The sequence below is a fragment of the Drosophila teissieri genome, chromosome 2L (assembly GCF_016746235.2).
Source record: "Drosophila teissieri strain GT53w chromosome 2L, Prin_Dtei_1.1, whole genome shotgun sequence".
Lineage (NCBI taxonomy): Eukaryota > Metazoa > Arthropoda > Insecta > Diptera > Drosophilidae > Drosophila > Drosophila teissieri.
The window spans coordinates 23622859-23638477 of record NC_053029.1 but is presented as its reverse complement, the minus strand read 5'-3'; the positions used below and the strand labels follow the sequence as shown (position 1 = coordinate 23638477).

At 42.2% G+C, this 15619-nt stretch overlaps 2 protein-coding genes across 2 annotated transcripts; one reads left to right on the top strand and one right to left on the bottom strand.

Annotated features, from left to right (window-relative positions):
* On the top strand, positions 1-1386 carry LOC122623900 (uncharacterized protein K02A2.6-like). Its single transcript, XM_043803274.1, has one exon. The coding sequence runs from the start codon at positions 1-3 to the stop codon at positions 1384-1386; it is 1386 nt and encodes a 461-aa protein (XP_043659209.1).
* A 3179-nt stretch (positions 1387-4565) lies between these two features.
* Positions 4566-6440, bottom strand: LOC122623890. Its single transcript, XM_043803263.1, has 4 exons — positions 6329-6440; positions 6104-6258; positions 5520-6033; positions 4566-4735 (listed from the first exon to the last, which is right to left on the bottom strand). Exons 1-4 carry the CDS (start codon positions 6438-6440, stop codon positions 4566-4568), a joined length of 951 nt encoding a protein of 316 aa, XP_043659198.1.
* Positions 6441-15619: the final 9179 nt, after the last annotated feature.

Here is a 15619-nt window from a genome sequence, read left to right as displayed (position 1 = left end):
ATGACAATTCATGAAATAGCAGAGTCTTCCAAGAGGGATGAAGAGATTATGGATGCAATCAGTTGCCTGGAGAACGACTCCTGGAAGCCCGATAGTTCAGTGGGCTTCTACCCGTTTCGGTATGAGCTTTCAGCGGTTGGCTCGCTCCTTTTGAGGGGAAACCGCCTAGTCGTGCCAACATCTCTGAGAGTAAAAATACTGGAGTTAGCCCACGAAGGACATCCCGGCGAGACAGCAATGAAACGCCGCCTGCGATCCAAAGTATGGTGGCCACAAATAGACAGAGAGGCAGAAAAGTTTGTCAAAGCTTGCAGAGATTGTTGCCTGGTATCACAAGACATCAGGCCACCCCCTATGGACAGGAATCCTTTTCCCACTGGCCCTTGGATTTGGGTAGCGTCGGATTTACTAGGTCCGCTTCCCAACAATGAATATGTTCTAGTCTTCATTGACTATTTCTCACGATATATGGAGCATAAGTTTCTTAAAACCATATCTTCAACGACCCTGGTAGAGGCAATGAAAGAGATCTTCTGTAGACTGGGATATCCTGAGCACCTACGAACGGATAATGGACGCCAATATGTTAGCGAGGAGTTTTCTAGCTACTGCAAAGCGTGCGGCATTAAACAAGTTCGAACCCCACCGTATTGGCCGCAAGCAAACGGGGAAGTTGAAAACATGAACAGAGCCCTTGTAAAACGCTTAAAAATAGCATACGCAAATGAGAAAAACTACAAAGAGGAAATCCAAAAATTCGTTCTTATGTACAACGTAACCCCACATGGAACAACAGGGTCTGCGCCCACAAAGCTGATGTTCAACAGAGTCATCCGTGACAAAATACCGGGCATTGGGGATATCTGCGAGAATACCTTAGACTCTGGAGAGAGAGATAAAGATATTATTGAAAAAAATAAGGGAAAGCAGGCAGCCGACAAAAGAAGAGGGGCAAAGGAAGTCGATATAGAAGTGGGCGACAAGGTGCTTTTGAAAAACGCAGTGTTCCCAAATAAACTTACATCAAACTTCGACAAGACAGAATTTACGGTTTTAGAACGACACAATAATATTGTGGTGATCGAAGGGGGTGGTAGAAAACTAACAAGAAATGCCTCACATCTTAAGAAAGTTCCAGCTAGCCAAACGTATCCAGCCTCCTGCCCAACGCCGCAACCAGATGACAGCTTACCGGAATCAACACCTACCTCGGAGAACGCAGTACTCCAGCCCACAGAAGGAAGCCTCGGGATCCAGCCACCCCTGCCGCCATTAAAGCTAAAACTTGTTAATAAAGGAGGGATGTGGCGACCGGCGTTGCCAACAACCAAGCATCGGGAGAGCAGCGACGGGAGAGACGCTACCGATGGCCTAGTGTCTGAGTGAGAGAATGTATTACTCCTGAGCGGACTGCCAAGCAGCGTGGATGTGCGAATACCATAGATCTGAATAAACGAACTGAATATATATATATATATTATCTATAAATCATAACGCGTGTTACTCTTAGTAAGCGGTTCATTACACTAGCCATTAAGTTCAAGAAGTTCAAGCTTTCGTAGACGTTGTGACCACGCGCACTTACCCAGCCTAGTATGCTCGGGGAATTTTACACCCCTTCTAGACAAGTCGGAGTCGCTCCAGGCGATTATGACAGCTTCATCTCCAATACAGTGAAATCTCACTCGAACATATTGGTATGTTTGTTTCGTTTTATAAGCGTCACTATAGTTAATAATTAATCCTAAGATTTATATACAGTTCTGTCAATCCCTTCTTCAGCCGTTGTGATCACCCTTGATCGTTTACTGCATGTGGAAAAGGTCAAAACGCTAATTATTGAAAGCCTGGGGGAGTTGTAAGACAGCGCGGTAACTTGCGCCGCAATTGGCGGTGCTTATAATACGGCACAGAAGTGGATGTATGTAAATCCGTGTCGGGTCACCCAATTCTAAGAAGCTTCAAGGGATATGACGGGACGTGCAAACAAGACGTCAGAATGTGTTGTATTTCCCTGTAAGACTAATTAAATTTTCGCAACCCAAAATTTAGCGGCACTTGAGGCGGCACGACGACGACAATTCGGACTCGCGATTCTGACTACAAATTTTAAAGTAAGTAACACAGTTTTCATTAATAAGAAAAATAAGACTAATCGAACAACAAATTTCAGAACCAGGACTAGTGGTATTTGGGATCGCCCTCGGGGAAGTTGGCAGATCAGTATCCTGAATATAGAATGCTTGGTGGACGGATAAGTTTTTCTACGATTGTCTAATTTCTAAGACCCCAGGCTAGGACGGACATGCTCGAAGAAATATATCTTCGCCGACCTCCAATGTAAATTTTCCCGGGGCCTTAATGTTGGGACCCCGGTTACTCTAAGGACAAATGCATAAATAAATAACTTTACGTGACACTAACTTTTTTAACTTGGTTTTTAACTAAACGCCCAAATTGATAAATTTAAAAGTCAAGTCAAATGACCCAAATCCATTAACCTTAAAAAATGTACGAGAGCTTTAAGTTTTGGTTGTGACCATGCGCACCCCCCCAACCTAGGATGCCCGGAGGATTTAGCGGACATCATTCATTATCGATACTTCGGCGTCGCTCCAGACGACTACGACGGCTCCATCTCCCCCTACTCACTCAAACATTCTGGTAAGCTCTCCCTTTTTAATGAGCATAAACATAATTTTGGACTAATGCTAACATCATTCAAATTTTCTTATCAATCCATCATCAGGCTGCAATAACCCTTAACGTAGACTGCTTTTGAAACGGTCAAAGCGACCAAATTAGGCTTCTACAACGAGCTGTGTACTGATCTCGTTGCACCTTCCATCTGTCAACCTAACTTGCTGCTTATCGTTGTAATTGTTCCTCGGACAGCCAGCTGGTCCGCCAGTTTTCCGCTTACGAAGCAAAGTATAAAATTCTGGATCAGGATCACTAGCCGAGTTGATCGGGTCATGTCGGTCTATCTGTATAAACGCATTAATTAATATATTTATTTATTTATATAGAGCTGAGTTACAAAGTGAATTTATAACCTAACTTAAAGCTATAGCACTGGCTGCAAAGGCCTTTGGCCAGGAGGTTTTTAATCGTATGTAGGGTAGTTGTGTTTATATCATATAATTCTGAGGTAAGTTTTATTTTGTGGAACATTTATAACTTAATATATATTTTTATATTTGCTTTTTTTTAAATATGGTAATGGAGTTTAGTAGATTTAAAAAAGTTAACCATTTTTAATATATTTGAGTTTGTTGGGTTGGTAAGGAGCGTTAGGGGCGGTTCTGAAAAATGTATAGCGTTGGTTAGTAAGAAATAGGGATGGGCAGTTAAGATATGTTTTAATGTTATTGTATTGTGTTGACAGTATGTACAAATGTTGTTTACATTATGATTAAAGTAATGTTCGTGGGTAATTTTAGTATGTCCAAGTCTTAGTTTAATAAATTTGGTTTGAATGTTGTAGTACTGGCTCTGCTGGGGGTTGTTGCGGCTGAGAACTGGATTGTTCTGACTTGAATTGAAAACGCAGAGGCGAGGGTTGTGGTTTCTCCAAAAGATAGTCTTTATTCACTTGTTATATATATGTATAAAAAAAACTGGTTGCTCCAAAATCGTGTCTTTGTGTTCTTGTAGAAAAAAAAGTAAGTGAGTAAGCAAAAAAAAGAAAAGGTGAGGCCAGCGGTCCCTAATGGAAGAATACTCCCTTTTTCAAAAGAGATGGGTGGATTCCCTTCTCCATTTAGGAACGCGTGGAACTGGCACACGGGAGCTGGAGTAAACATCCCGCCCGCCTTGCAATGCCACAGATTGCAAAAAGAATCCGCGATGCATCAGTGGGTGTATGTTCCGGAGAGCATCCATCCTAGAACCGTGCTCTGTGCTACGATGCGCCCGTTCTGGCTGTGCATGACACCAGGTTGGATGAGCGTGGGATACACATCCGCACCTAGCACGACGGAGGTACCAGCCGGCCTGTGGAAACTGGGGTCCGACAGGATGAGGTTGGTGAACACTGTTTTGGCGGCGTCAGGCAGCTCTCGGGCAGGAGTCCGCATTCGCAGCTGCTCCTCGACGTGGAACACCACCTCCATCCGTGGCGTCTCTGTATGAATCGAGAGTGGCTCTGCACACCCTCTCATCACCGACTCCTAGGATAGGGAGGGCCATGGCCTTGGCCAGTGATCCGTCAATGCGGCTCGAAGTAGAGCACGCATCTACCATGGCCCGCACATCGAAGCGCTTGTCCCCGATGTCGAACCGCAGATTGACGGTGGGCAGGATAGCCGTTGCAGTGTGGGAGAGCACTGCCGAGAGGCGGGGTTGCTCGATGTTGGCCTTCGGCTCTGGCGTCTCGATGGGCCTGTCCGCGCTAGTAGACCGCTCTCGCTTTTCCCGCCGATGGAGATGTAGCAAGGTGTGATGAGCATCCCCACATACTCGGCAGCGACACTCACTCCGGCACGAGCCTCCGGAATGCTGGTGCGCCAAGCAGTTCGGGCAATATTTATTGTTGAGGACCGCACGGAGCCGCCGCTCTGCATCTAGCCGGAGAAACCGCGAACACGTCCGAAGCGGATGAATCCCCTGACAGACTCGGCATCGGAACGATCGAGTTCCTCGAGAACATCTGTCGATGAGCTGGCGACTTTGGGTGCGATGGGACGGCATGGCTGGCGCAAAGAGACGAGAGAAGCAGAGAGAAAAAGAACGACTGGAGGATAGAACAAAAAAAATAATAATTAGTGGATACGCTTTACTCTCACAGTTATGGACATTGAACGCATAGACATTGGACATGTTTGTCTACGGGAAGGAAAACTAATTTGGAAATTGGCCGTTTGAGGAGAGAAAAAGAACGACAGAGAGAAAAAGAACGACTGGAGGATAGAACAAAAAAAATAATAATTAGTGGATACGCTTTACTCTCACAGTTATGGACATTGAACGCATAGACATTGGACATGTTTGTCTACGGGAAGGAAAACTAATTTGGAAATTGGCCGTTTGAGGGCCGTGCGGACGTCTACGACGCGAACTTTGTCATCAGAGCCAGGATAAACCCTTTGAACACGCCCTAACCTCCATCCATACGATGGAACGTGGTCTTCCTTGATAATTACCATGTCGCCTTCGACATATTCCTGGTTGGAATTTGCCACTTGGTCCTCTTATGGAAATCTTTCAGGTATTCAGCTTTCCATCTCGATGCGAAAAGCTGGCCAAGGGCTTTGAGTCGCTGCCATCGGTTCAGGATAGAACTGGCTTCGCCGGCGGTGGGAGGTTCGGCGGGGACGAGTAGCGGTCCGCCTATCAGAAAATGTCCCGGAGTGAGAGCGAGGATATCCGACGCATCATCTGACATCGCGGAAATTGGTCTGGAGTTGAGGCATGCCTCGATCCGACACAGTAGAGTGGATAACTCTTCAAGGGTATACATAAAGTTACCTGTTGTCTTGTAGAAGTGAGTCTTGAAACTCTTGACTCCTGCTTCCCACAGGCCTCCCATATGGGGGGCGCCTGGAGGGTTGAAATGCCAGGATGACTAAATGACGAGGTAACCTTTTCCTTAACCGCAGCGATGAAATCTTCTGTGAGGGCCTTCTCCGCGCCCACAAAAGTCTTTCCGTTGTCCGAGTAAAGATGGAGGGGGCACCCTCTTCTGGCCGCGAACCTTGAGAAGGCTCCGAGGAATTTCTCCGTGGTCAAGTCCGAAGTGGCTTCCAAATGGATGGCCTTCGTACTGAAGCACACGAAGACGCAGACATAGCCCTTCGTGATTCGACAGGCACGACCTGAATAGCTTTTGACATCAAACGGTCCCGCGAAGTCGAGTCCTGTGTGTGTAAAGGGTCGCGAATAGGTCGCTCTGGACTGAGGTAGTTTACCCATTAGCTGGGACTGCACCTTCTTCCGGTGAATGACACACGCCTTGCAGGTCGTGGTCACACGTTTGATCAGGTTCCGCAGCTTCGGAATCCAGTATCTCGTCCGGATGAGACGAACCATAAGCTGGTTTCCCCCGTGTATGGAGATACGGTGAGTAAATGTGACCAGAAGCTCTGCTAGTTTGGAATGGTACGCCAAAAGGATGACGTTCGTCGTAGGATAACGAGTCAGATGCAGTCAAACGACCGCATGACCTCATGATGCCGTCAGCATCCAGGAACGGATTAAGGTTGAGGATAAAACTGGACGAGGGAAGCTGTCCTTTGGATTGCAGGATGTTGTATTCCTCTGGATAGTCGGCCCGTTGAGTTTGCCTAATAAGCATGAGTTGTATATGGGCGAGTTCTTTACTGCTTACGTCTGTAGAAGAAGGCGTAGGAATGCGTCTGCAGCGGTTGATGAACCGCTGCACAAAAGCCATGACTCGCAGCATGCGATCGAAGTTTGAAAAACGCTCTAGGAGATCCCATGCTGGACACGCTAAATGGCACCGGACGGATCGTCTTTCGAGTTCAAGGTCCGATACCGCTTCGTGCGACGTGGGCCAGGAGACTTGCGGCTGAATCAGTCACGACGGGCCATGCCACCAGAGGTCACTACTTGCCAGCTCTTCAGCCGTGACACCACGAATGGCTAGATCTGCTGGATTGTGCTCGGAACGCACATGTGACCATTGGCTGGCATCTGTATTTAGAGCAATCTTAGTCACTCGATTCGCTACGAAGGTGGTCCATTGACATGGTGGCTTGTTCAACCATGCCAACACAATGGTGGAATCAGTCCAGAAAAACGTTATTCGACCAAACGGGATGTGAGGAAGAATTGCAGCCCACAGGTCAGCAAGAAGAACTGCACCACACAATTCTAAGCGCGGGGATTGTATCATGTTGTGGTTGTATAATGGTTGTGGTTTATATTAGCATTATTTATATTTTGATACCATCTAGATGTTTGGTTAAGTCGATTTAATTTGCTATTAAGCAGTCTTGTTTTGATTTAAATCCCAGATGTTAAAGTTGTTGGTAAAGATTAGAGGAGCTAATTTAGCTTGGTAGTCGGCTAGTTCATTTTCCTTTATACCTTTGTGGCCCGGTACCCAAAGTAATAATATCTTACGGTAAAAGGACATTAATAAAGTTCTTATTGTGGCAGGGTAGTATGTGACGTTTACACTGTTTTCAATGGCCTGGAGTGACGATAGGGAGTCAGAACAAATTACAAATTTTCCTGGTTTAGTTTTAATAAGTGGGATAGCTTCGTAAATTGCTATAATTTCAGCAGAATAAATTGAAGAAAAATTTTGAAGTAAACCTATTTTTAAAGTTTGTTCTTCCGTAGTAATAGAAAAGGAAGTGGAGTGTTGTGTTTTTGAACCATCTGTGTGTATAAAAGTATGATTGAAAAATTGATTTTTAATGAAAAAAACTTTTTTGAAAAGATTATTGCATTGGTGTTTTGTGTATTAAGATTGGAAAGCCCCATGTTAATTGTATGGCTGTTAAGTTTCCAAAGAGGTTGTTTGGGTGAAATTTCATGGGGTTGATAGAGTATCTGTCTAGATCGCGGCAAAAGTTTACTCCTCTATTAAAGCTGATAGGAATTTAGTTTTATTATTATTACGCTTGTTTTTCAATTTCTTTACTATTAAGTTTAATGGCGATTCTTTAGAAAAATATATGTTTTTAATTAGTTTTCTACGTTCGAGTACTGTGTTTATTCCAGATTCCATTAAAAGGTTGTTAATAGGGGTTGATGGAAATGCTCCTAGGCCTATTCTGATTGCATTATTTAACATAGTTTGTATTCTTTTCAGTTGTGCATGTGCTGCATTGCCATAGATGCAAAGACCATAATCGATTTTAGATATAATTATTGATTTCATGATGGATATTAAGGTGTACATAATTTTAATTAAATTTATGACTTGAACGACATCTAATTATATTTAATGATTTCAAAAGTGAATATGACAGTTCTTCTATATGTTTAGACCAATTATATTTGGTATCAAATGTTAATTCAAGTATTTTCATGTTTGAAACAGTTGGTATGAGATAGTTGTTTGTTGAAATTTTGCATTGGCAAAATTGACGATTCCTACCATAGCTCGCAAATAACTGTCAACCGTTTTTGGTTTCGCGGTCTGCACTCGAACACAACCGAAAAAGACGACGCGCGAGTGCTCTCGCTCTGAACAGAACTTTTCGTTTCTCTTTGTTTTGGTTTTCGGTCAACTGTTCTCAGTCGCGTGGTTCTTGTTATGCTCACTCAACAACAACTCAGAGAGAGCGAGCCAACTGAACGCTCGCTCGTTGAGGGTCAGCAGAAGACCGAAAAAACGAAAGACTCATCGTAAACGGTCTTTTGTCTTCAGTGCCTTTTAAACAAAGCTTAGCAAACATTTTTTTTTTTTTGGCACAAAAATTAAAACACTCTATACGCACCGAATCCACAAGCACGTGTGACTTACAAGTTGACTGATAATTCGCATATACATACACAAATGCAAATGCAAAAGACTTTTATTTTCTTCGCTCGTTGCAAAACGGTCAGCGAATAAGCAGAGCAATAGGGAAACACGAAATTGGTTTTTGGTTGAGCACAGACCATTCGTTCAAGAGACACTGGTGAACGGTTCTTGTCTGATTTTTTGCGCAAGTGGTGCGCATAAAACAGTTATTTGGTGACTACAAGAAACGGTCAACTGTTATTTGCGAGCTCTGATTCCTACAAATGGGTAGGTGCTTGCATTTATTAAGTGAGAGAGATGACCCCGTAGTAGAGCACCAATCAATGATTTTTTCGAAAATGTGATCTAAGTTTGCTGTGTGTTGAGGTTGGTTTTGGTTAAATTTCACGAGAATATGAAAATCGTCTGCGTAGCCTACAAATGTAAGATCTTTGAATTTTTATTAAAATAGCCAGTTTATTATAAACTATAAGAAAACGAATTACTGATATAGGGGAACCCTGGGGTGATTATGATTAGCAATGCGGCATTTGATTTTAGTGTTTTTCATAAAGTTAATAACATATCTAAGAATGTTATGTCCAATGCTCCATTCTTGAAGCTGTGTTATTATGGCATGTATTCCAATCTTATCGAAAGTTTTATTAAAATCAAGTGAAATTATTGAAATGTGTTGCTTGTGTGATAGTGATTCCGCTATGAGATGATCTATGCAAGCTAGATTATCTAAGACGGACCTCCCTCTCTTAAAACCTACTTGGTTTATGTGTCCAGTATTTTGGCGACACAAGGGTTTAGACTGATTGCTCTATATAAGGTGATTGAGGTTTTGTCTGAGTTTGGTTTGACAATAGGAATTACTAAGCTAGTTTTATATTGTTGTGGAAAATGACTATGAAAAATGTTGTTGAAATGTTTAAGTAGGCGTGTTTTTACAGCTACCGAGGCATTAGCTATCATTGGATAAGAAATTCGGTCGATTCCAGGTGTGTGACCTTTTAGGCTAGATATTGCGGAGTCTAATTCAGTTTGGGAGATGTCAGATTCGATTTGTTGTGCTGAGCGGGAAGGACATGCTATGTATGGATATGTTTTGCTGTATTTGTTATTAATAAATTAAGGAGAGAAATTAAGATTTTAATAGAGTGTGCTTCAATTCCAGTGGCGTCAAAGTCATTTGGTAAAGTAATTGAATAGTTTTAGATAGAGTTGTGTATTAATATTGCTGCGCCTCCATAAGTTGACGAATAGTTGTTTGAATAAAGAGTGTAGTTAATAGGGATGGGTATATTATTTAGGGAATGGAGGTGGGTTTCCATTAGGGATTCAATGATATTCCATTGAATAATAATAAGGGACATAGTTAGTTTAAAGAATAGATATGGTTAACGATAGTTATTGTACAGAGTGGTATTTTTACAGTGATTTTGTTTGTATATATTTCAATGTGTTCTCGGCCGACTGACTTAGGTGCCCACGCTATAGTCGAGTTCCCCGACTATCTGATACCCGTTACTCAGCTAGTGGAAGTGCGAAGGAGAGTCTTCAACACTGACAGTTTTTGGCGGCTTGTGGGCGTTGAAGTGGGCGTGGCAAAAAGTTGTTTGGTCTGATTTTCTCGAGATCGATGCAGAAAGCACTGCCAAAACCCTCGGTATTCGTTGGAATGCAACCTCCGACAAATTCTTCTTCGTTCCGCCAGAGTTGGCTATTGAAACGTCCTTTAAAAAACGCCAAGTCCTGTCCCAAATTGCCAAATTGTTCGACCCTGCAGGCTGGTTAGCGCCGTTTATCGTTCGAGCTAAAATTTTCATGCAGGAGATTTGGCTACAGGAGCTTGGGTGGGACGAAAGCATTCCAAATGAGCTTTCTCAGCGATGGCTTAATTTTCTCCAAAGTTATTCGGTTTTAGAGCAGATACGCATTCCACGCTGGCTCTCGTTTCATCCAGAGTTCAAGGTCGAGCATCATGGCTTTTGGGATGCATCGCAAAAGGCTTATGGGGAGGCAATATATGTCCGCTTAGAAGTGGGTAGCACCATTATGGTGCAACTCCTTACCGCGAAAACCCGGGTAGCACCAGTCAAAACGGTTTCGCTCCCAAGACTGGAGCTGTGCGGAGCGTTATTGCTTTCCGAAATGGCTGTGACGAATGCCTATAGTCATCAAGAGATGCAATGGCAATTTATTCCTCCGGGGGCACCCCATATGGGAGGCCTTTGGGAAGCAGGCGTAAAAAGCATTTTACAAATGCACTGCCACACGAAAGTACACGTTCGAAGAGCTCTCCACGCTCTTGGCAAAAATAGAAGCGTGCCTTAACTCCAGGCCGCTCTCTCCTATGTCTGAGGATCCGACAGATTTGCTGGCTCTAACGCCAGGTCATTTCCTTGTCGGGGGACCTCTTATGTCCACGGTGGAACCCGAAGTAAAGGGAGAAGCGAAATCCATTCTTAATCGGTGAAGGCTCCCCATCAGCAGTTCCGTGTGCGATGGAAAGAAGAGTACCTCAAAGAACTCCACAAGCGCACTAAATGGCAGGCCCCGTCCAAAAATCTCCGAATCTCCTCAATAAATAGGCGCGCCTCTCGTCCTTAGTTGTAGTTCACTATCACTAATCATCCATTCTTTTTCATTTCGTTTTCGATCTCCTTTCGCCATTCAACTACCCGCAGCATGGCCCCTCGTCAACGAAACGAACGCAGTGCGCGTGCCTTGAAGGGCAGACGTACCCGAGGTACTCAATCCTACCGTTGCCGAATCTGCCGCGGTATCCAACCTCTTCGGAAGTGCGCGAGGTTCCTAAAGCTCAGCGCTGAAAAGCGTCTGCGAGCAGTCCTCATTAACAAATACTGCGCCAATTGCCTAGCTCACGAGCATTCCGCGGGAGACTGCCGATGCGGTGATCGTTGCAAGAAGTGCGACCGATACAACCACACGCTGCTCCACATGCACGAGCAGGTTAGCTCGTCGTCGCGGTCGCGAGCCCGCTCGCGTCTCCAACCGGTGCCAACCCGGCAAGCAGCTTCGGCCTCGTCCCAGCGTTCCCGCCAGCAAAATCCGCCAACTCAGATTAGGAGTTCACCGCCACGACGCCTGGAATCGACCACGCCAGGCCCATCGCTCGCTTCGCTACTGCAACGCCACAGCGTGGACATCCTTCCGACAGCGCTGGTCAAGTTGGAGACTGGGACGCAGACCTTCGAGACATAAGTTGGCGAATAGTTGTTTGAATAAAGAGTGTAGTTAATAGGGATGGGTATATTATTTAGGGAATGGAGGTGGGTTTCCATTAGGGATTCAATGATATTCCATTGAATAATAATAAGGGACATAGTTAGTTTAAAGAATAGATATGGTTAACGATAAACAAACGTTATTACAAAGAAGAATAATGTTTTATGTTTGGCTATGTGATCGCGAATCTGCTGACCCAGTGTCGCTAAAGACTGACTTATTACAAAGAAGAATAATGTTTTATGTTTGGCTATGTGATCGCGAATCTGCTGACCCAGCGGATTTGGGGAATGCCTCCGTTTTGCTGAGCTGTTTCCGCCTACACTGTTGCAACATGAGAGGACAACGAACTAGCGGCTCTGTGTGGAGGCTTTTAGGGGGAGGGGAAGTAGACGTAGACTGCTGATGTGGTCAGATGCGGGACAACGAACTAATGGTTCTGGCGTGGAGGTTTAGGGGGTGGGGAAGTAGATGTACATAGATGTGGTAACTCGCGCCACTCAGGACGACGAGAGCGGCGAGACAGCGGAACCAGGCCGCTTAGCAGACCACCCAGGTCCGTCCGCACCGGCAGGAGAGAAAAGGTAGGTCTTTCTTGCTACAGTGGCGCATTAGATACTTTAGGTGAATAACAATCATAACTCTTGAACCAGTTGAGATATGTTATTACCTAAATAAACTTTAAAGAAACAAATTTTTATTTTTTTTTAATTTTTCATTTTTTATCTATTTTTACCTTTTTTTTTATCTTTTTGTGCAAAATAATAATTAAATTTTACTTCATTTAATATTTTTGAAGAATAATTAATCATTATACATTCATTTAAAATCATTACAAAGTCAGTGATTGAAAAACAAGCCGCCAATACAGGAAAAAATGTATGCCCGCCATACAATTTCGTACTGCGCAGCGACTGCGCTTGTAGCAGAATTTGCACTAAGCCGCGAGTTTTTTACGCTGAGTTGAAAGTATATTTTGCCTGGGAAATTCGGGGACGGCCGTGGGAAGACCCGACCTCTTTTGACTCTGATAAAGAAAATATTCAAGAACAACACCTCATGCACCAAACACAGAATCCGGTAGAATCCCATTCATTGTTTTCCCTCAAAGTTGAAAAATAGGTGAAAATTAGTACATCGGTAAAACAGGAATGCCTGCACGTGCAAAGAATATTGTACATTTATTCCACCTTGGTTTTACCGAAATTTGATAACCCTTTCCATAGAGACCATTACCTAAAAATCGACTGCAAATTCCAAATTTTCTACAAAAAATACCTGCTTTTTTTGCAACCCAAAAAAGGTTCAACTTTGAACACGTGTAACTCCTAAAATACTGAACCGATTTGAATTATTTTTTGTATTCAACCCTATTGAACTATTACCTGTCGAATGCGAAACGATCCGTTGTCATCAACAATTTGCTTAAAATTCAGTATCTGTATCTAATGCGCCACTGTGTGTCGGTAGGAACTGAACAGGCGCACTATGCACAGTATACTGGCTTATATGGGGAGAGCGGCCAAAAATACTTCTAGCAGACATATCGTTGTGAAATTTTTACTGTAAGTTCTTTGAAAAATAAGAATTGGTAAAAATCGAAAAAAAGGGCGTGGTCGTTAGTATTTACGCCCACGAAAAAGCAAAAACCAAAACATACACCTAAAAGTATGCTTCAATTATGTTAATATGAAAGAATATTATGAAGAATATTAAGACAAAAACAGGGCGGCAGCATTCTCTTGTGTAAGATAACTCAGACATATGCAAAGTTCGGCAGCTGACATTTCTTAAAACATTATCTATAAACATTGACCAATATTTTAAAATTAATTTCATCGTGCTATCAGGTGTCCATCACTTTTGAAACTCTATGTGAAAAATGAGTTCAATGCTTAAAAAGACACAGGAAATAGTGCAGTTACAAGATGCGTCTGTAGAAAACGGTAAGAAAAGAATGGAGAAAAATATAATAAGCAAAATTGTTGACACAAACATAATTGACAAACACAAATGATGATTACAAAAAAACATTACAAAAACATAGGACAAGCAGCAAAATACGGCGAAAACTTGACCTTGAAGACTGCAAGACAGCTTGAGTTTATTATTGTTTACACGTATGTTTGCAAATATTTGCAGCTAAACTTGCGATTTTTATTTTCTTAAAACATCGACAAATACAGTGATAGCACTTATTAAGGGGGAATCGGGGGGCAATATATCTAAAAGTTTACCTAAACTAGGAAAATGACGTTCACATAATACACAAAAAAGGTATAATCCATCAAAAATTTACCAAATATGATAAAACAGTTCAATGAATTTCACAATTAGAATTTATTAAAGTAAATACATGAAACTTTAAAATTCATTTTAAATAATTAAAATTTGACCTATCAATCGCACGTTTGACCACTTTGAAATTCACCTTTGTTGTGACGAAAAGCAATAAAAACTCCACTGTGCTGCAAAAATGAACAGTTGTTCTCCCTTTACACTCTATTTTTAGAATGTCCCGTTAGAGTTAAGACAAAACGGTCTTGGCATACACGTATTTGGATATTTTAGAGACAATCTGGTTACTTTTCGTAAATATTGGGAATATTTTTTTTTGATTTTTGGCCTATGGGCGCAACCACTGTGCAATGGCGCAAAAGATACAGATACTTCAAAGTTGAACCTTTTTTGGGTTGCAAAAGAAGCTGGTGTTTTTTTATCGAAAATTCTGACTTTGCGGTCGATTTTTAGGTAAAATATATTATATATTATATATAATATATAATATATTATATATAACCGACCGGCTTGGTTATGGTCTCTATGAAAAAAGTCATCAAATCTCCGTAAAACCAAGGTAGAATAAATGTATAATATTCTTTGCACGTGAAGGCATACCTGCTTTACCGAAGTACTAATTTTCACTAATTTTTCAACTTTGATGGAGAAAATAAATCGATTCCCCACCGTTCCCTAGGTTTGGCGTATGAGGTTGTTCTTTAATATGTTCTTTATCAGAATCAAAAGAGATCGGGTCCTCCCACGGCCGTCCCCGAATTTCCCAGGCAAATACTTTCAACTCAACGTAAAAAACGCGAGGCGTAGTGTAAATTCTGCTACAAGCGCAGTCGCTGCGCAGTACAAATTGTATGGCGGGCATACATTATTTCTTGTATTGGCGGCTTGTTTTTCAATCCCTGACTTTGTAATGATTTTAAATGAATGTATTATGATTAATTATTCTTCAAAAATATTAAATGAAGTAAAATTAAATTAATATTTTGAATAAAAAGTGCAAAAAAGTGTAAAAAAAATATAAAAATCGATAACAAATTGACAAAATAAAACAAAACTAGTTTTTTCTTTAAAATTGATTTATTTTATGTTTTTAAAACATTATATATGAACCGTATTAGCATTTTCAGAGAAAACAAATGAAAAGTATTTATCGAAATTGGATAAAAATTGAGAAAACTTCCTCAAAAAACATTAATTATACCCGTTACTCGTAGAGTAAAAGGGTATACTAGATTCGTTGAAAAGTATGTAACAGGCCAAAGGAAGCGTTTCCGACCATATAAAGTATATATACTCTTGATCAGGATCAATAGCCGAGTTTATCTGGCCATGTCCGTCTGTCCGTCCGTCTGTCTGTCCGTCTGTCCGTCCGTATGAACGTCGAGATCTCAGGAACTACTAAAGGTAGAAAGTTCAGATTAAGCATACAGACTCCAGAGGCATAGAAGCAGCGCAAATTTGTTCATGTGGCCACACCCACTCTAACGCCCACAAACCGCCCAAAACTGCCCCGCCCACATTTTTTAAAAAGGTTTTGATATTTTTTCTTTTTTGTATTTGTCTTGTAAATTTCTATCGATTTCCAAAAAAACTTTTTGCCACGCCCACTCTAACGCCCACAAACCGCCCAAAGCTGCCACTCCC

What these genes read in the sequence shown, in the direction of transcription:
- LOC122623900 (XM_043803274.1), top strand. Translation starts at nt 1, where the DNA reads ATGACAATTCATGAAATAGCAGAGTCTTCCAAGAGGGATGAAGAGATT.
- LOC122623890 (XM_043803263.1), bottom strand. Translation starts at nt 6,440, where the DNA reads ATGGGATCTCCTAGAGCGTTTTTCAAACTTCGATCGCATGCTGCGAGT. An exon ending in CTACGCCTTCTTCTACAGAC is followed by an intron (nt 6,259 to 6,328) that starts GTAAGCAGTAAA and finishes CCGACTATCCAG; the next exon opens with AGGAATACAACATCCTGCAA. An exon ending in ACGAACGTCATCCTTTTGGC is followed by an intron (nt 6,034 to 6,103) that starts GTACCATTCCAA and finishes GGGGGAAACCAG; the next exon opens with CTTATGGTTCGTCTCATCCG.